This window comes from Manis javanica, chromosome 4 (genome assembly GCF_040802235.1).
Source record: "Manis javanica isolate MJ-LG chromosome 4, MJ_LKY, whole genome shotgun sequence".
NCBI classification, from domain to species: Eukaryota; Metazoa; Chordata; class Mammalia; order Pholidota; family Manidae; genus Manis; species Manis javanica.
The window spans coordinates 61,773,291-61,795,185 of record NC_133159.1 but is presented as its reverse complement, the minus strand read 5'-3'; the positions used below and the strand labels follow the sequence as shown (position 1 = coordinate 61,795,185).

General features: G+C 37.4%; 1 protein-coding gene across 2 annotated transcripts in view; it reads right to left on the bottom strand.

The window, feature by feature from the left end:
- TNNI3K (TNNI3 interacting kinase) overlaps positions 1-21,895 on the bottom strand; it is a 313,877-nt gene that overhangs the window by 205,361 nt on the left and 86,621 nt on the right. For both annotated transcript variants that reach the window (XM_073234130.1, XM_073234131.1), the window contains exon 6: positions 4,039-4,137. In XM_073234130.1, the coding sequence (XP_073090231.1) occupies positions 4,039-4,137 (99 nt within the window). The remainder of the gene's footprint in view (positions 1-4,038; positions 4,138-21,895) is intronic.

Sequence of the window (21,895 nt, the reverse complement as noted above, 5' to 3'; positions counted from 1 at the left end):
TTATTTTCTCGAAGAACCAGCTCTTGGTTTCATTGATTTTTTCTATTGTTTTATTCTTCTCAATTTTATTTATTTCTTCTCTGATTTTTATTATGTCTCTCCTTCTGCTGATTTTGGGCCTCATTTGTTCTTCTTTTTCCAATTTAAATAATTTTGACTTTAGAGTTTTCATTTGGGATTGTTCTTCCTTCTTTAAACAGGCCTGAATTGCTATATACTTTCCTCCTAGAATGCCTTTGCTGTGTCCCACAGAAGTTGGGGCTTTGTGCTGTTGTCATTTGTTTCCATATATTGCTTAATCTCTATTTGAATTTAGTCATTGATCCATTGATTATTTAGGAGCATGTTGTTAAGCCTCCATGTGGTTGTGAGCCCTTTTTTTCTTTTTGTATAATTTATTTCTAGTTTTATACCTTTGTAGTCTGAAAAGTTGGTTGGTAGAATTTCAATCTTTTTCAATTTACTGAGGCTCTTCTTGTGGCCTAGTTTGTGGTCTATTCTGGAGAATGTTCCATGTGCATTTGAGAAGAATGTGTATCTTGCTGTTTTGGGGTCTTGAGTTCTGTAGATGTCTATTAGGTCCATCTGTTCTAGTGTGTTGTTCAGTGCCTCTGTGTTCTTATTTTCTGTCTGGTGGATCTGTCCTTTGGAGTGAGTGGTGTGTTGAAGTCTCCTAAATTGAATGGATTGCATTCTATTTCCTCATTTAATTCTGTTAGTATTTGTTTCACGTATATTGGTGCTCCTGTATTGGGTGCATATATATTTATAATGGTTATATCCTCTTGTTGGACTGAGACCTTTATCATTACGTAATGTCCTTCTTTATCTCTTGTTACTTTCTTTGTTTTGAAGTCTATTTTGTCTGATACCAGTATTGCAACACCTGCTTTTTTCTCTCTGTTGTTTGCATGAAATATCTTTTTCCATCCCTTGACTTTAAGTCTGTGCATGTCTTTGGGTTTGAGGCGAGTCTCTTGTAAGCAGCATATAGATGGGTCTTGCTTTTTTATCCATTCTATTACTCTGTGTCTTTTGATTGGTGCATTCAGTCCATTTACATTTAGGGTGATTATTGAAAGATATGTACTTATTGCCATTCCAGGCTTTAGATTCATGGTTACCAAAGGTTCAAGGGTAGCTTCTTTACTATCTAACTGTCTAACTTAACTGACTTATTGAGCTATTATAAATAAAGTCTGATGATTCTTTATTTCTCTCCCGTCTTATTCCTCCTTCTCCATTCTTTATATATTAGGTGTTTTATTCTGTTCTCTTTTGTGTTTCCTTTGACTGCTTTTGTGAGTAGTTGATTTTATTTTTTGCCTTTACTTAGTATTTGGTTGGTCTGCTTTCTTTTCTGTGATTTTATTTTCTCTAGTGACATCTATTTAGCCTTAGGAGTGCTTCCATCTAGAGCAATCCCTTTAAAATATCCTGTAGAGGTGGTTTGTGGGAGGCAAATTCCCTTAACTTTTGCTTGTCTGGGAATTGTTTAATCCCTCCTTCATATTTAAATGATAATCATGCTGGATACAGTATTCTTGGTTCTAGGCCCTTCTGTTTCATTGCATTAAATATATCATGCCATTCTCTTCTGGCCTGTAAGGTTTCTGATGAGATGTCTCATGATAGCTTGATGGGTTTTCCTTTGTAGGTGACATTTTTTCTCTCTCTGGCTGCCTTTAGCACTCTGTCTTTGTCCTTGATCTTTGCCATTTTAATTATTATGTGTCTTGGTGTTGCCTTCCTTGGGTCTCTTGTGTTGGGAGTTCTGTGGGCTTCCATGGTCTGAGAGACTATTTCCTCCCCCAGTTTGGGGAAGTTTTTAGCAACTATTTCTTCAAAGACACTTTCTATCCCTTTTTCTCTCTCTTCTTCTTCTGGTACCCCTATAATGCGAATATTGTTCTGTTTGGATCAGTCACACATTTCTCTTAATATTCTTTCATTCCTGGAGATCCTTTTATCTCTCTCTGCATCAGCTTCTCTGTATTCCTGTTCTCTGATTTCTGTACCATTAACAGTGTCTTGCACCTCATCCAGTCTGTTCTTAAGTCCTTCCAGAGATTGTTTTATTTCTGTATTCTCCCTCCTTACTTGATCCTTTAGCTCTTGCATATTTCTCTGCAGGTTCATCAGCATGATTATGACCTTTATTTTGAATTCTTTTTTCAGGAAGATTGGTTAAATCTATCTCCCCAGGCTCCCTCTCAGTGGTTGTCTGGGTAATTCTGGAGTGGATCAAATTCTTCTGCCTTTTCATGGTGATAGAAGTAGTTTTAGACAGTTGGTGCGTGTGTTAGCTGGGAGAACAATGTCGCTTCCTGCTCCTTGCCCTCCTTTGCTGCCTGTGCCGGTTACCCGCACATGGGGAGCAGCTTCTGGTTTTATTTCCTGAGCTGCCAGAGGCAGGATAGCCATCGGGGCAGCCCAGAGACCCGCGGGGAGGAGCAGGCATGCCAGATGTGCTCTCTTGTGAGAATGATGACCTTTTGCACCCTGTCCCTGCTTCCTCTGTCTGTGCTGGGCCTCCGTGTGCTGACAATGCCTCTGAGTCTGGCCCGGGCATCTGTGGAGGAGGCTCTGGGCTGCTGCTGTGCATATGGCCGCTCTCAGGCTGCTCCCCTGCTGTGACAGGGCCGCATGGGAGGAAAAATGGACAGGAGGCTGTTTTTAGCTGTGAGGAGCTTCAGAGCTGCACTGTCGCCCAGGGGGTTAGGGTTCCTGGAGTTCCCCAGGATTCCCAGCTGCTGGGCCAAGTGTGCCAGGATGATTCCATCCAGCTGTGAGGCCCCTGTCACTTTAAGACTTTCAAAAAGCACTCTCTTTTATTTTGTCCCAGGGGTGCTGGCTGCGGGGATCTGCTCACAGGTTTTACTGTTCTGTTCCCCTAATATCCAGCACACCACAGAATGTGTGTCTGTGCTCCCGGTGCGGATGACTAGGGCTGGGTATTTAGCAGTCCTGGGCTCCCACTCTCTCCCTGCTCTGGCTCCTTTCCTCCTGCTGGTGGGCTGGGGTAGGGGGAGCACTAGGGTCCCCCGGGGCCACGGCTTGTTTCTTACCCCCTTCATGAGTTGCTGAGTTCTTGCAGATGTAGATGTAGCCTGGCTATTGTATTGTATCCTCTGGTCTCTCTTTTAGGAATAGTTGTATTTGTTGTATTTTCAAAAATATATATGGTTTTGGGAGGAGATTTCTGCTGCCCTACTCATGCCACCATCTTGGCCACTCTCCCTTGTGACTCTCTCTTGTATCACTTCCACCTCTTGCTCTTATTGTCACATCTCCTATTAGTTACTCTGATTTCTTGCTGCCTATTATAAAGACTCATGATTATATCAGGCCCATCTAGATAATACAGGATAATCTCCCCATCTCAAGATCTTTAACTTGATCACATCTGCAAAGTCTCTTTTAAGGTAACATTCACAGGTTCCAGAAATTAGAATACGAACATATTTTGGGAGACATTTTTCAGTCTGTCACATTCAAGAAAAGTAGAAAAGAAGAAACCCATTTTCTGAAAGACATCTTTTTTGGTGGGGAACTGAGAAGGTCTTTATGATTTAGTTTGTTGTTATTGTCATTAGCATCACAGTGATGTTTCCTGAGCATTTACCAAACACTTTACATTAATGTGGCATCATAACAGCAACCCTATAATGTAGGTACTATTCATATTTTCTCCATTTTATAGATGAAGAAACTGTAGATCAGGGAGATTATATAAACTACATATGGTCACAAAGCTAGGAGTTTTTCAAATTCAGGCTGGATGATTCCTATGGCCATACACCAAGGTACTCTACTGCCTCCCTTGTGTACTAAAATAGTTTGTAAAAATGAAAAACCCAGCAACTACTATGTTTCTATCAATCTACAAGCTCCTCAAGGATGGAGCTCATGAGCATGTGGCAAAAATAATTCAGAGGATATCTTAAACATTCTTTCTTTGAATCCAGGACAGTTCAACACAAGCCTGGAGCTCTTAAGTGGCCCCCTAGCCTGTGGAAATCCTACTGTCAGACTTGCCTGTTCGTGCCCATAGTATGCTGCAATGTGCAGTGGAGTGAAGAAAACCGCATCTTGAACGTTGACATTCGCTCCACGTTGCAGGAGTACATCAGCAGCCTGGAAAAGAGAAAGAACCTGGTTAGGAGCTTCTTCTGGACCAGCTGCTTATCAAAATTCATTTCAGCCACTATGTTCAATGCTTCTTCAGGAGTCACCTGAAGAAGAAACAGTTTCTTCCATATCTCTTCTCTGAATCCTCCAATGAGTTGCTTTTGCCTAGAAAATAAACACCAAATCCCTTACTCTGGTTTTCAGAAGTCCTCTCCATCTGATGGCATACTGTGTCATGCATTTCCCATTACTCTCATAAACACAATTGCATAGTCAAAATGCATTCCATTTTCTGCTCCTGTGAACATTTGTTCACATTATTTCCTTAGTCAGATGTCCTCTTCTGCCCAATCTACAGATATTTTAACCCAAGCTAAATGCCAGCTCCTCCAAGATTTCTTTGATTTCCCTCCCTTTGTTACCAAATGGCTTGCCAAAGTTATCTTCTTTCCCCTTGAATCATATATAACTTTCTTTCATGATGTTTAGAACATTTGAAAGTTTATATACATGCCTTATCTTCCCTACTAGAGAACTTGTTTATCAGATTCATTTTTACAATCCTACCCTACCATGTTGCTATGTAAATGGTAATCATTCAGTAAGGATTTGTTGAATGAATGAATGAGCAAGTGAAAAAAATGACCAGGAGCTTATTGGCCAACTGCCTTTATGGAAAGCCATTGATTGCCAACAAAACTACTGACCCTTCAGATTTCTTCTCCTCCCAATGACCCATCCTTAAGTCTTTCTTCACTGGAAGATTGATTGGAATCTTTTGTTCAGATGTGTTCATTTCACTGTGGGTTTTCCTATGCACTGTATACTCTTCATTTAATCAAATAATATATATTTGGGAAAATTTTCAAGTCTTTTAGACTTAGTAGGGGAGGTGTCATGGGGAAGACAGTGTAGCACAGAGAAGACAAGTAGTGATTCTGTGGCATCTTACCACACTGATGGACAGTGACTACAATGGGGTATGGAGTAGGGACTTGATTATATGGGTGAATCATAGCAACCACATTGTTTTTCTTGTGAAACCTTCATAAGAGTGTGTATCAATGATACTTTAAAAAAAAACATTAAAAAAAAGTCTTTTAGACTGAGAAAACAGAATGATGGGACCTAAGAGCTCAAGGGACAAGAGAAAACAGAATGATGGGACCTAAGAGCTCAAGGGACAACACATCTTCTGTTCCTAAAAATTAATTGCCTCTTAAGTCATGTTTCCTTGCCAGTTTGAACCATAGCCCTTCAGAACTGGAGAGGGACCATGGAGTACATATCAAACCTTTATGTTTTAAAATGGAATAAATTGAGAATTAGGAGAATTAGGAAATTTCTCAAAGTTATGGAGCAAGTCAGCACTAGCAGGGAAGTGAATCTTTACTCTTGTTTCAAGATTTGTTTTTGAGTGCTCTGTAGTTTTAAATAGTTTATTTATTCAGCCATCCATTTGTTCATCAATACAATTTACTGAGCATACATGAGCTAAATTTGTGTTATTTCACAGTCTTACAACTTATTCAATAACTGAAATAACATTAGAACTGATTGGAATTGTCATACAAAGAGATAAGGAATTCTTGTTGGAGCATGGGCAGTTTCTGGTAGATCCAAACATAAGCAGGTGTATAGGTTTCTATACATTCCCAAAATAATGCTTTGCTGATATTTGGATATTGTTTACTAATCAACAGAATACACTATGTGTACAGTGAGTTGTTTTTCTAATAAAAAAATAACATTTACTAAGGGCATTTCTGTGTCAGACCCTAAAGTAAGTGCATAAATGGTAACTCGAGTGTCCCTTGTTTTACCCCAAAACACAGAAAGATAAGTGCTGCTCTCCCATTTTTAAAGGTGAAGACACTGAGCCTTTGGGAGGCTAGGTAATTTATTTGAGGTGATACAGTTTTGGGGCAGTAAGGGGCAGAAGTGGAGTTCAAATCTAGGACTGTCTGACTACAAAATTTCTTTCCATCAGGCCCCTCCTGTGACTTTGATCTCATTAACATTAACCTTTAAGTAAATGAACTAATTGACTCAGTCTGAGATAAGAGGAAGCTTTCTGTCATTGGAAGCTCCAGATTCAGCTTTGAAATGAGTGCCAGAGCCATTTATATCAAGTGCTTGGTATCTTAGATTTTATATGCCTAGAAGTTCAGTCTCAGGAACCTTTAAAGGAGGTCACAAATGATGAAGGTAAATGAAGCTTTTTACGATTTCTCTTGTTTTAAATATAGCATAAAATAAAATAGACAGCATGAATTTTTATTATAAAAAGACTCTCAAATGTTAACATATAGAACCAATTTCTTAGGCATGGTTCCAGAACTTACTTTCATTCTAAAGGATAACAGCTCTTAGGCTTCACTAAATAGTCCAAAGCATATTTTTTTTCCTCCAAAGTTCGCACTTATCAAGTCATTGAGAAGGTCAGTCTTTTGGTTGAACATTCGTTAATTATGAAGTGTTGGCCTTCTGAGAAACTGTCAAAACGTAAGTTTTAATGAAACCACACAGAGTGATTATTGAACTGTAGGCTTTATTTAGCTTGTTTTAAAATCCAAGGAACAATTTAACCATTGAGAGAAATGTACATAGGAATTACCTGAATAATTTCACACATTATTTGTATGGGTAGAATGCATTTATTGATTTTTTGTGATTTTTTTGAGTCATGATGGGAAGAGTATCTCCTAGTAATCTTATGGAAATATAACATGTTGTGATATATAAATATGCCTGTCATGTGGCTAAGACAAATGTACTCCTATTAACATTTAGGCTGGAACATATATCTAGCAAGTCATTTTATCTATGCTTCCCCTACTCCAGAACCTGAAAAGCTGGTAAATCAATGGCACATTCTTTCTACTACAGGAAGCCCCATGAATTCAGACTGAGTCTATTTTATTTACCACTATGCTAAATATATGACAAGCCTACAAATAATTGTTGAATTGGACTGTATTTCTAGTAAAAACAATAATTGGAATACATATCTACCATCTGACATAAGGGAATTTAAACATTAACAATTTATATGATAGAAATTTTAAATAATTCAACTCAACAAACATTTATTGATAATTTATGTCAAATTAACGTTTAGCAAACCCCAAGTGCCTGTTTCTTGCCAAGAACTGTGATTAGAGTTTTATACACATTATCTCAGTGAGAGTTTTGCAGGACATAAAATTCTATTACTTTAAAATTTTTTGAGAAAATATTTAGCTTTGATTTTTTTTCCCTCAAAAACACTAACAAAACTACTAGTGTAATTATAAACTAGAAACAAGTCATCACAGAAAGGGTATTTTAATAATCTTTAAACTCTTTAAGGAAATGAGCTGTATCATACTTAGGTTTACATAACTGACATATATCAGTATTATTATTATTATTAAAGGACCAAGAATCAAATATAGGCTAGTAACTCGGCACCTTTTGTTGATGGAAGGATAAACACCACAAAGTGCCTCTCATTAAGTGGTTTGTTAAGCAGAGAAAATGGATCAGGAGCCTTTATTTTGAGAGTAGGAATTTATTATATACATTACCCTTTACAGATATTTTTATTTACCAGTTGACTTCCAAAAAAACTCAAGTGGAGTCCCTTCAATTTCCACGTTGTAATTTAAATGTCTATTTGCACATTCTGCTCTTTCCTCCTAGAAAGCCTCCCTTCTCTTTCTCTGCCTGCCACATACCCAGTCTCAAGGCCAAGTTCAGTTCCCACGTTCTCTATCAGACGTTACTAAGAATACTTTATTAATCATAGATGATCATTTCTTTCTCTGACTGTTTATACTACTCATCCTTAAAACCTAATCTTTCCATTTATTATCACTGTGGGTAAACTACTATGATGTGAAAATTAAGCCTTTTTTTTTAATGTTCTAAATTTATATCAATGAAGTGTAAGAAGTCTTGGTTTCACATAAAAGAACTTTTTACCTGAGGCACTGGAATTTAATCCTTCTAAATAAAATAGCCAGACCTAATCATTTAAATTCCAGAGATGCTAAAAATAATGCATGTAAGAGAAAGGCCCCAACTGTCCTTGCTTCCTGAATGTTTCACCTACAATATGACTTTACTTATTTGACTTGATCACATTTAATTACCCCACTATACTTCATGTATGAAAGTTGTTGATAGAGATGAAGAAGAAAAAAAATTACCATATCAAGAAGACCTAAATGTCCCATGGAGAAGAAAGAATAAGGTGAATTCTAGATGGGATAAAATGGCAATCAATCTCAGTTGAAATTGCCAAAATTAAATAGAGTGTCTTATACTTAGTAGATCTTCAATAAATATCTACACTTTGAAATTAAATTTTTTCTTTGCTCTAAGTGATACATCATTTTCTATGTCTTCTTTGGAGTCTTCCTCAAGTTTATGCTTACACCAATATTTTCCTTAGGTTTTATAGTTTGTTTTAAGCCACAATTTTCTCTTCTGTTTGTCTTTATATAACTTTTCTAATTATTGAGACTTAAAGAGGTAGAACCATGAGGTTATACTAGGATAATCCTCATTTCCATGTAATGGGAAAACTGTACTTGCAAAGTTTTAGAGGAAAATGTTTTCTAAAACTTATGCTCCATGAATTCAAAATGATCCCAAGGGCATTAATATTCAAGTTGACTTAGATTTGATATTTTCAAATTATTTCCAGTTCTAACTTTTAAAAACTAGTTCTCAATTGTGACTCCTTGAACTATTGTCCTCTCTCCTACACTTTACTGACAATCATCTTTTAAGAGAAGTCTGTACCTTTTGTCCAAATTTCCTTACTTCCTACTCACTCCTCAGCCTACTACAATCTGGTTTTAGACTTCACCACTTCAGGGAAATTCCTCTGAAAAAAACTACATCAAAGGCCTCCTAATTGCCCATTCCAATGGATACTTTTTGGTGTTTTCCTTATGTTAATATTTCTACAGTATTTGTTCTCAGTTGCCAGCTCCTGAAGACCCCATCCTCCTTTAGATTGACATCATGAGTTTGAATTTGTTCCCTATCTTGCTAATTTCATATTATTCCTCTATGGAGTTGACTTTCTCTTTTCATTTCTTAAGTTCTTTTTCCTCACTGGCACTTGTGTTTCCTTTCAACCTCTTTTGCTTTAATTCTCTTGTATTGATTAAATTAATACAAGCAAAAAATGTGACACAATGCTTGAAACATAAAGGTAAGTGTTCATTAAGTGGTAGTTTAGTTGTTAGGTATCTTCTCTACACATTTCCTGGTTGATTACATTTATTGCCACTTACAACTGTTGGTTGCTGCGGTCACTACTACTGCTATGACTACCACACACACACACACACACACACACACACACACACTCACACACACTTTTCTCTCCAGTAGCATGTGTTTTTCCTAGACTTGCTCCAAAACAGGGCCTAGCTTGTTTGGCACCTGAGAGTCCTTGTATGTATGTCCAACTCTATTTTTAAACCTCTTTTACCCTATGGTTTTGCAATTCCCTGCATTGATCTCATCTTTATCACTTGCCCTTTGATTCTTCTTAATTTGAATGAAGAATTAGAAGGTAAAGGGAACAATTATTACATTTTATTTTTTATTTTTATTTATTTATTTATTTATTTATTTATTTATTTATTTATTTTGCTATAAATAATGTACAATTACATAAACAACATTATGGTTACTAGACTCCCCCTATTACCAAGTCCTCCACCACATATCCCATTACAGTTACTGTCCATCAGTGTAATAAGATGCTATAGAACCATTACTTGTCTTCTCTGTGTTACACTGCCTTCCCCGTGTCCCCCCTCTACTATATTATATGTGCTAATCGTGATGCCCCCTTTTCCCCCTTATCCCTCTCTTCCCACCCATCCTCCCCAATCCCTTTTCCTTCAGTAACTGTTAGTTCATTCTTGGGTTCTGTGAGTCTGCTGCTGTTTTGTTCCTTCAGTTTTTGCTTGGTTCTTATACTTCACAGATGAGTGAAATCATTTGAGACTTGCCTTTCTCCACCTGGCTTATTTCACTGAGCATAATACCTGCTAGCTCCATTCATGCTGTTGCAAATGGTAGGATTTATTTTCTTTTTATGGCTGAATAGTATTCCATTGTATATATGTACCACCTCTTCTTTATCCATTCATCTACTGATGGACACTTAGGTTGTTTCCATTTCTTGGTTACTGTAAATAGTGCTGTGATAAACATAGGGGTGCATATGTCTTTTTCAAACTGGGCTCCTGCATTCTTAGGGTAAATTCCTAGGAGGGGAATTCCTGGTCAAATGGTATTTATAATTTTGAGTTTTCTGAGGAACCTCCATACTGCTTTCCACAATGGTTGAACTAGTTTACATTCCCACCAGCAGTGTAGGAGGGTTCCCCTTTCTCCACATCCTTGACAACATTTGTTGTTATTTGTCTTTTGGATGTTGGCGATCCTTACTGGTTTGAGGTGATATCTCATTGTGGTTTTAATGTGCATTTCTCTGATGATTAGCGATGTGGAGCATCTTTTCATGTGCCTGTTGGCCATGTGACTTTTTTCTTTGGAGAAGTGTCCATTCAGCTACTCTGCTCATTTTTTAATTGGATTATTTGCTTTTTGTTTGTTGAGGTGTGTGAGCTCTTTATATAATTTGGATGTCAACCCCTTATTGGATATGTCATTTATGAATATATTCTCCCATACTGTAGGATGTCTATTTGCTCTACTGATGATGTCCTTGCTGTATAGAAGCTTTTTAGTTTGATATAGTTCCACTTGCTCATTTTTGCTTTTGTTTCCCTTGCCCAAGGAGAGGGAGATATGCTCATGAAGAAGTTGCTCATGTTTGTGTCCAAGAGATTTTTGCCTATGTTTTTTTCTAATAGTTTTATGGTTTCATGACTTACATTCAGGTCTTTGATTCATTTTGAGTTTACTTTTGTGTATGGGGTTAGGCAATAATTCAGTTTCATTCTCTTACATGTAGCTGTCCAGTTTTGCCAACACCAGCTGTTGAAGAGGCTGTTATTTCCCCATCGTATGTCCATGGCTACTTCATCATATATCAATTCACCATATATGCTTGGATTTGTATCTGGACTCTCTAGTCTGTTTCCCTGGTCTATGGGTCTGTTCTTGTGCCAGTACCAAATTGTCTTGATTACTATGGTTTTGTAGTAGAGGTTGAAGTCAGGGAGTGTAATTCCCCCATTTTATTTTTCCTTCTCAGGATTGCTTTGGTTATTCGGGGTCTTTTGTGGTTTCATATGAATTTTAGAACTATTTTCTCTAGTTCATTGAAGAATGCTGTTAGTAATTTGATAGGAATTGCATTGAATCTGTACATTGCTTCAGGCAGGATGTCCATTTTGACAATATTAAATCTTCCTATCCATGAGCACCAGATGGGTTTCCATTGATTGGTTTCTTCTTTAATTTCTCTCATGAGTGTCATGTAGTTTTCAGAGTGTAGGTCTTTAACTTCCTTGGTTAGGTTTATTCCTAGGTATTTTATTCTTTTTGCTGCAGTTGTGAATGGAATTGTTTTTCTGAATTCTATTTCTGCTAGTTCATCGTTCGTGTACAGGAATGCCACAGATTTCTGTGTATTAATTTTGTATCCTTCAACTTTGTTGAATTCATATATTAGATGAAGTACTTTGGAGTAGATTCTTTAGGGTTTTTTATATACAATTTCATGTCATCTGCAAAGTGTAAGTGTGACTTCTTCCTTACCAGTCTGGATGCCTTTTATTTCTTTGTGTTGTCTGATTGTCATGACTAGGACCTCCAGTACTATGTTGAATAAAAGTAGGGAGAGTGGGCATCCCAGTCTTGTTCCCAATCTTAGGCAAAAAGCTTTCAGCTTCTCACTGTTAAGTATGATGTTGGCTGTGGGTTTATCATATATGGCCTTTATTATGTTGAGGTACTTGCCCTCTATACCCCTCTTATTGAGAGTTTTTATCATGAATGGATGTTGAATTTTGTCAAATGATTTTTCAGCATCTATGGAGATGATCATGTGGTTTTTGTCCTTCTTTTTGTTGATGTGGTGGATGATGTTGATGGATTTTCGAATGTTGTACCATCCTTGCATCCCTGGGATGAATCGCACTTGATCATGGTGTATGATCCTCTTGATGTATTTTTGAATTCAGTTTGCTAATAGTTTGTTGAGTTTTTTTGCATCTATGTTCATCAGGGATATTGGTCTGTAATTTTCTTTTTTTTGTGGTGTCTTTGCCTGGTTTTGGTTTTAGAGTGATGTTTGCCTCATAGAATGAGTTTGGGAGTCCTCCCTCCTCTTCGACTTTTTGGAAAACTTTAAGGAGGACGAGTATTAGGTCTCCACTAAATATTGGATAAAATTCAGCAGTGAAACCATCTGATCCAGGCGTTTTGTTCTTGGGTAGTTTTTAGATTACTAATTTAATTTCCTTGCTGATAATTGGTCTATTCAGATTTTCTGTTTCATCCTGGGTCAGCCTTGGAAGGCTTTATTTTTCTAGAAAGTTGTCCATTTCTTCTAGGTTATCCAGTTTGTTACCATATAATTTTTCATAGTATTCTCTCATAAATATGTTTGTATTTCTGTGGTGTCCGTAGTGATTTTTCCTTTCTCATTTCTGATTCTGTTTATGTGTGTAGACTCTCTTTCTTTCTTGCTAAGTCTGGCTAGGGGTTTATCTATTTTGTTTATTTTCTCAAAGAATCAGCTCTTGCTTTCATTGATTGTTTCTATTGCTTTATTCTTCTGGATTTTATTTATTTCTGCTCTAATCTTTATTGTGTCCCTCATTCTGCTGACTTTGGGCCTCATTTGTTCTTCCTTTTCTAGTTTCATTAATTGTGAATTTAGACTGTTTGTTTGGGATTGTTCTTCTTTCTTGATATAGGCCTGTATTGCAGTATAATTCCCACTTAGCAGGGCCTTCACTGTGTCCCACAGATTTTGTGATGTTGAATTATTGTTGTCATTTGTCTCTGTATATTGCTTGATCTATGTTTTTATTTGGTCTTTGATCCATTGATTATTAGGAGCATGGTGTGAATCCTCCATGTGTTTGTGGGCTTTTTTATTTTCTTTGTGTAATTTATTTCTTGTTTCAGACCTTTGTGTTCTGAGAAGCTGGTTGATACAATTTCAATCTTTTTGAATTTACTGAGGCTCTTTTTGAGGCCTACTGTATGATCTATTCTTGAAAATGTTCCATGTGCCCTTGAGAAGAATGTGTATCCTGTTGCTTTTGGATGGAGTATTCTGTAGATGTCTGTTAGGTCCATCTGTTCTAATATGTTGTTTAGTGCCTCTGTCTCTTTACTCATTTTGTGTCTGGTTGATCTGTCCTTTGGAGAGAGTGATGTATTGAAGTTTCCTAAAATGAATACATTGCATTCTATTTCCCCCTTTAATTCTGTTAGTATTTGTTTCACATATGTAGGTGATCCTTTGTTGGGTGCTTAGATATTTATAATAGTTATATCCTCTTGTTGTATTGACCCCTTTATCATTATGTCATTTTCTTGTCTCTTGTGACATTCTTTGTTACGAAAAAAGTACTGCAACTCCTGCTTTTTTCTCCCTATTTGTTGAATGAAATATCTTTTCCATCCCTTAACTTTCAGTCTGTGTATGTCTTTGGGTTTGAGGCGAGTCTCTTGTAAGCAGCATATAGACGGGTCTTGTTTTTTTTATCCATTTAGTGACTCTGTGTCTTTTGATTGGTGTGTTCAGACCATTAATATTTAGGTTGATTGTCAATAGGTATGTACTTATTGCCATTTTAGGCTTTAGATTCATGGTTACCAAAGGTTCAAGGGTAATTCCCTTACTATCTAACAGTCTAATTTAACTCATTTCATATGCTATTACAAACACAACTTAGAGGTTCTTTTTTTTTCTCCTTTTTCTTCCTCTTCCATTCTTTATATGTTAGGTATCATATTCTGTACTCTTTGTCTATCCTTTGATTGCTGTGGTTTTATTTCACCTGGTGACATCTATTTAGCCTTTGGAATACTTCCATCTATAGCAGTGCCTCCAAAATGTGCTGTAGAAGTGCTTGGTAGAAGGTAAATTCTCTCAGCTTTTGCTTATCTGAAAATTGTTTAATCCCCTCATCAAATTTAAATGATAACCTTTCCAGGTAGAGTATTCTTGGTTAGAGACTCTTCTGCTTCATTGCATTAAATATATCATGCCAACCCCCTCTGACAAGTAAGATTTTTGTTGAGAAATCTGATGATAGCCTGATGGGTTTTCCTTTGTATGTGATCTTTTTTCTCTCTCTAGCTGCTTTTTAAAGTCTGTTTTTATTCTTGATCTTTGCTATTTTAATTATTATATGTTTTGATGTTGTCTTTCTTGGGTCCCTTGTGTTGGGAGATCTGTGCACCTCCATGGCCTGAGAGACTATCTCCTTCTGAAGATTGGGAAAGTTTTCAGCAATTATGTCAATTACACTTTCTACCCTTTTTCTCTCTCTTCTTCTTCTGGTACCCCTACAATGCAGATATTGTTCTGTTTGGATTGGCCATACAGTTCGCTCAATATTTTTTCATTCTTAGAGATCCTATATTCTCTCTGTGCCTTAGCTTCTTTGTGTTCCTCTTCTCTAATTTCTATTCTATTTACTGCCTCTTTTACTACATCTAATCTGCTTTAAAAACCCTCCATTGTATGTTTCAGTTTAGATATGGAATTTCTTAATGATTGAATCTTCATCCTAAATTCGCCTCTGAGTTCTTGAATACTTTTCTGTACCTCCATGAGCATGTTTATTATTTTTATTTTAAACCCTCTTTCAGGAAGATTGGTGAGTTTAGTTTCATTTGGTCTTTTTTCTGGGGTTTGTGAGATTTTGTTCTGAACCAGGTTTCTTTGAGGTTTCATAATTCTATGTGGTGCCCTCCAGTGCCCAGATGCTCTAGTCTCTGAAGCTGCTCAGCCCCTTGAGTGAGTTTGGGGGTTGTAGGCAAGAGTTGCTGTTGCCTGTGGGTAGCAAAGCACTGTTTCCTGATTCCCGGCAGCAATGCTGTCTCCAGTATCAGAACCAGTGGGTCAGGCACACAGGTGTAAGCCTCTGTGCTTGGCATATCTAGCTGTTGTTGGTGGGGCCTCCCTCCAGCTGCCCTGATGCCAGTGCAGTGACTGCCGGTTTGTGAGCAGGTGCTGGCAGGCCAGGAGGAAGGTGCAGCAGACTGTGTGTCAGGGTGGGGGGGGCGCTCAGAGTTGAGTATGCAACCATGAGGATAGAGTGCCTGAAGCTCCTCAAAGTTCCCATCCCACTGGGCAGAGCACAGCCTGACAACCTTGTCCACCTATCCCTTCTCCTGCAAAGCAAGCTCTGTGCAAACTCCGCCCCTTCTGCAGCCCTCTGGCAGCTAGGAAGCATTCAGACTGCCTGCCTTTCCTTTGTCCCAGAGTGGCCGGATGTGGATCCCCATCCTGTACAAACAGCTGGAATTCAGTCTCTCAAGCACTCTGCTTGTCCTAGCTCCCCAACCCCAACAACCTCCAGAGCATCACACAATGTAGGTCTGTGGTCCAAAGCAGACCTCCAGGGCTGGGTGTTCAGCAGTTCTAGGCTTCCACCCCTTCCCTGCTCTGTTTCTCTTTCTCCTGCCTGTGAGCTGGGGTGGGGGAAGGGCTCAGGTCCCGCCAGATCAAGGCTTTGATACCTTACCCTGTTTCGTGAGGTCTGCTCTGTTCATGAGGTCTGTATGCAATCTGGTGCAGCCTTCTTTCCTGTTGCTGTTTTAGGGCTAGTTATATTAACTATATTTTCACACTATATATTGTTTTGGTAGGCATTCTCTGTCTCATCTCTCATGCTGCCATCTTGAATCTCCCAGAACTATTATTTCTTGAATGCGTGCTTTGAGAGTATCTGTGAGCTGAGAGTTTCTATCTTATTTAATATCCACAACAATCTCATGAAATGGTTATTAATGGCCTTATTTTAAATACAGGAATGATGACGCTTAGAATTATACAGCTTGTAAGGAAAAGCAACAAAGTTTATACGCAGATTTATGGGAATCCAAAGCACCATAGTAACCCTGTTTTTTTAATCTTATGTGTGGTATTTGTGGCCAGTTGGCAATTTCTTGCCATCACGGATAGCCCTGTGGAGGTTATAGCTCATGGTTGATGTTACTCTTCAAGGATTTTCAAAGATGGCCATAGGTGCAGTGTGATATAATGAGTTATAAGAAATACATATGTGGCCATCCATATGACTACATATATATTTTTCAGGTATATCCATGGTCTTCATCCCCAGTGCCTAAAAACACTGCAGAGACTTAAAGGTGAAATGGGTGTTCTGTAATGTTAATGAGATATTTTTGCAACCCCACCCAAGGGCAGGGCCTGGAGGATGAATCAGCCAAGGACTAATAATTTAGTCAATCATGACTATGTAATGAAATCCTCACAAAAACCCCTGAGAAGAGCTTATCTCTTTCTGTTCTCTGTTCTGCTCTCTGCTAAGATGGATCCTGCTTCTTGGTTGGAGAGACTTTCTATGCTTGGGGAACCAGAACAGCTCCACATGCCAGCAGCCAGGCTCCAAGCTCCATAAGAATAGAAGCTCCTTTATTTGGGACCTTGCCCTATGTTTCTCTTCATCTGGCTGTTAATTTTCATCCTTTATGGTATTAACTGGTAAACATAAGTGTTTTCCTGAGTTCTGTGAGATGTTCTAGCAAATTAATTGCCCAAGGAGGAGGTCATTGGAACATCCAGTCTGAGGCTAATAGGTCAGAAGCACAGGTAACTGCCTGGGGCTTGAGACTGGCACATGGAGTAGTGGTTGGAGGGCAGTCTTGTAGAACGGAGTCCTTAATCTGGGTAATCTGGTGCTGTCTCCAGGCAAATAGCATCAGACTTGAGTTGAATTCTTATTAGAGTTGCTTGGTTTTAGTATGTGTGAGAAGACCCCCTGCCACATACTTACACACATTGGAATCAGGTCTGGGAACCCAAATGGAGTTATACTACTACTGCTGCTGTGTATAATATTATTATTGTTATACGTATATGTAGGAAAAAAACACCACTGCTTTTGGTTTCATATGAGTGGGAATAGCAGGCAGTATATCATAAGAGTGACCCTGATTATGTAATTGTTTCAGAAAAGAAATGAAATGAAATTTATTCTAAGTAGGAGCTGTGTGCTAAGTAAGGATCTTGAAGATCCCTATATACTCTTTAGTATAGGATTTTTCAAAAACTAGGATTTTTCCTAAAATTTTTCCTCATAGGGCCTCACCAAGAAATTTTTATTAGAAATAAAGTATGTTCTGATCTGCATCTCAAAATGATTTTTCTAATAATAGTATAGCAAATGGACTGAGGAGGGAGTATGACTGGAGAAAAGGTGATCAGTTAGCAGGGTCCTGCAGTAAATTAAAAAGAGAGAGAGATAAATATAAAATGAACTGAGGCAGTAGTAGTGGACAGGATTTTAGAGATAGTAAGAGGTAGAATCACATATATGACTCGGCATATGGGAGGATAGAGCATGGGGAGAGATGAGAAGCTGTCAACAGTGGCGATTAAAAGAGGAAGGCTGCAAGGGCAGATGAGTCTGAAGATAAAACTGTCTACTTCATGAGTTTTGGAAGTAGGAACACCACCTACAATTTCTGTCTCAGATGAATACTTACCATAGCTAGTTTCTTCCAATTCCCTTTGGTAGTTCATCATGTATTTATCCACTACTAGCTGTTTCAACTGGGGCCAATCCCTCAATCAAGATGTGGATATAATTCTCAAGTTTTCAAACAACTATGAAAAGCTATGTCAATTAAAGATACCAAAATTGCTTATGCATTTGTACTGAAGGTTTAGGTTACTTAGAAGGCATTTTAGATTCTAGCATTTCTTTTACACTTATTATGCACTTCTTTTGACTTCATGCTCTATTTCCTGTAGAATCTTCTATTTTTAAATATATATTCTCACTTCTTGACACTCATTATAAATGTTAGGTGAGCACTCTATCATGTACAGAGTTTTTCACTTAAAACATTGATGAATATTTTTGTAATGACTTTTTTTTACTTGACATAGTTCTAATTATTATATTTGAGTATAAAAACTTATTGCAAAATAGTTTCTCCAGGCTCTCACAAAAATGAGGTTCTTTTCTGTGATTTTTCTCTTATTATCTCAGGTTAAATTAAATTTTGTCTGAAAATTACTCAGAAAATGATTTCCCAAGACAATATTATCAAAAAAATTAAAGGGAAGCTCCATATTCTTAGGTTGTAGAAATAGAACTTAAAGATATATTAACATATACATATAATAAAATAATTCCATTGGTTTTATAAATGCATCACTTCTCAGAAAATGATGAGAACATAAGTGGAAAAGTCAATGGATGAGGAAGAGTGTTGAGAAACTGTGAGGTCAAGCCTGGAGACACAAGTGGTATCATTTTACAGAAAAACTAAAGCCAGGAGAGATCATCATTTCCATAAGTTAAGAGAAGATATCTGTGGAACATTTATGGCTTAAAAGTAGGATGGAAGGGAATCAGCAAAGGAAAGAGAAAAGTTACGTAAGAAGGAAAAAGAGAACAGAAGAATGCCTGTTGAGGTAGCCCAGGGAAGAGACATTTTTAAGAAAAGAAGGGCAAAATTTTCTGAGCCTTCTAGCTAACCATCATCCTGATGTACTGTTTTCTTCATTATAGATATATTTTTTTGCAGTATTTCCTTATGTGAGGGTATTATTTTAAAATCCCTGGCTGAGAAAACAAGTTTTCAGTGTTCACTGTTATGAATATATCATGTTCTGTGCATTTCAAAAGCCACATTTTTTTCTTATGAGATGTATTTATATATATTATATTTATATAGCTTGCCAAAGGCTCAACATGTTTTCACTATACTGCAATTATAAAGACTTGAAAATCAGAGTACAGGTTAGGCTCCCTTTCACTGACATTCCTCTCCTGGCTGCATACAGCCTGGACGTCATGATCACAGAGTGCAACTGATAACCAGTTCTCTCAGGACTTTTGTTCTTCAGCCCATCACCTGTTCCTCCATTTCCTCAGAGTAGCTCTTCTGCCAAAGCATTCTGAAAACAAGTGATTTGCCTCCACTTGAAAAATCAACTTCCAAATTATACTTTGAAGGTGAGTTGGAGTCAACAACAAAACTCAAGAAGGAACACATAAAGATTTTGGGTCTTAGACAAAACTAAGTAAGAAGAATCCTCCTTTAAAAAAATTTTGTATCAGGGATCAATTAATTTCCAGCAGCTGGAATTTTAAAACAAAAAAGACAACATCAACAGTTAAGTTTCAGACTCAAGGGTTAACCCTGTTACAAGTACAACATATAAATATTTAGTGCTCCCCTTTCTGAACATCCTCATTAATTAACCCAGAAAACTCAATATTTGATGAACTGCGAGATACTACTGTAATTCACTTTAGAATAGCAGATGTTGGTAATCAATTGTAACCTATAGGCTCTGCATTTAATAATATAATTGAATATGTTGGTCTGCAATAATTTAAAATAAGTGACACAATAATACTGTTAAGTCCACATTCATAAAAATGTTTTAACTGATTATAAGACACTATTCATTGACAGGTATAGAAATTGGTTACAGATAATTTTCTTCCTGGAGAAGCAGTTTGCGAAAATGAAGAACACACATCATCTAATCCGAGACCTATTATCAGGGCAATAAACAGTAGGAATAATGGTGGAAAATGTATTAACCATTCTATTGGTCATGGTAATGAAAATAAATACAGGGTGGCTAATAATAGAACCCTATAATGAAAATCACATCTACCCAAGTCATTTTGGCTTTAGACACAGAAAGAGTAAAGAAATACTGTAGATGGGACTAAAACCGAGACTTCTAAATCCCATCACATGGCTAGCAAGTGGCAGAACTCAGATACAAAAACAAAAGCAAAATAAAATACACAGGTAGGCTTGTTCCAGAGCCCACATGCTTACTATGCTATAACACACTGTGATAGCCAAAAACCATTGCTTTAGAATTTTAGGTTTTCAAATATTTTAAACAGCTTTTTGTCAAACTTTTATTTAATGAAATTAGAATTTAGCATAAGTACTATGATAGAATTGGGTTGAGTGGCATTTTACAGCAGGGGGCATGGACCTTTTCTCCCTGAATGATCTCTGAAGTACCATCGGAACCCTAGACATCGAGAGAATGCATACTGGAAAACATTGTTCCACAAAAGAGAGCTGATAATTTTTGGAGAATAGAATTGTCCCACATCTACTTGCTAGGCTAGGTCCTCTTCGCTCCTAGGAGAAGCCTGGGCCAAAGAACATGAGTTATAGCATCAAGCCAAGTTGTCTATGTTATTAGAGCCCAGATGTAGTACACAACCCCTTTATGAATCCATATCTGTATATATTTATTATTGTTTTTGATAAGGTATAAGTGGTATTGGCTACACATGAGGCTAACTAGTTCTTGAGTGTGAGCTTAACATAATGCTCATTTATCATGAACAGAATATAGCAAAAGTTAGGTCACTTCTAAAACTAGATTACAAAAAAATGTGACTTCATCTTACATGCCCTCTCCTGATCTCTCCTGCACTCTCTCTGGCGGAAGCCAGATGCCTTATTGTGAGCTTTCCTATGAGTAGTATTGCTGCTAAGGCATTGATGCATCTGGATAACAGCCAGAGAGGACCTAAGCTTCCAATATCTACATGAGTGAGCTTGAAAGTTTAAGGGGACTGTAACCCCACCTGATGACTTATGTGAGACTGTAAGCCAGGGGACCCAGCTAAGGCAACTTGACATTCCTGAACTCTATAAACTGCAAGATAATAAATGTTTGTTGTTACAAAGACACAAAATTTTGGGGTTATTTTTATGCAGCAATAATTAGCTAATATGCTCTTGTGCCTCTCAATTCATCACTGAAAACATCCATATCAGAACTGACTTGTACATTAGTTACCTACTCTCTACTTGTGCATATTAAAAAAGTAACAGTTCAAATCAACAAATATTTTTGAGCAGGTATATATTCTGAGCATTATGTTAGATTCTGGGGCTCAAAGATAAATTAATTGCTCAAAAATAATATACAAATTAGTGGAAGTAACAAACAAAATACATGATAGAAGGTAAGTGTGGATTTGATGCAGACAAATGGGCTAGCACAACTAAAGAAAGGAGGTATAAGTACAAATTTTGTCATGAGAGGATAGAAAAAACTGTAAGGGGGAATGTAAACTTCAGACTTGAAGTAGGAATTTAATAAGCAATAAAGGAAGGTCAATCAATTCATTCATTCCTCAAACATATTTGATCATCCAAGAGCACCTAGCACAGAATATATGTTTGCCAAACTATACCATTTCTTACAGTCTAGATCAAAGTCTACTCATCCCATGAAATATTTTTACAACTCTAGGCTCATGGAACTAATTATTAAGACAAGTTATCAAATATCCTAATAACTTTACAGTTACATTGAGGCTTGTATAAATAATGTATTACAGATACCCTCCCCAGAATTACTGAATCACAATCTCTGGATTCTACAAATCTGCATTTATAAAAAGTTCCTTACAGATTTCCTCTTGCATCCAGTATGGAGTAACAGGGATTAGTCTGGAGAAGCCAAGGCTAGAGTTCATGGAACTGAGTGCCAGAGACAAGAGAGTAACACAGGAAATGACTAACATCTGCAGAGGGATCCCCTAGAGGATGAAGCTAAGCATTG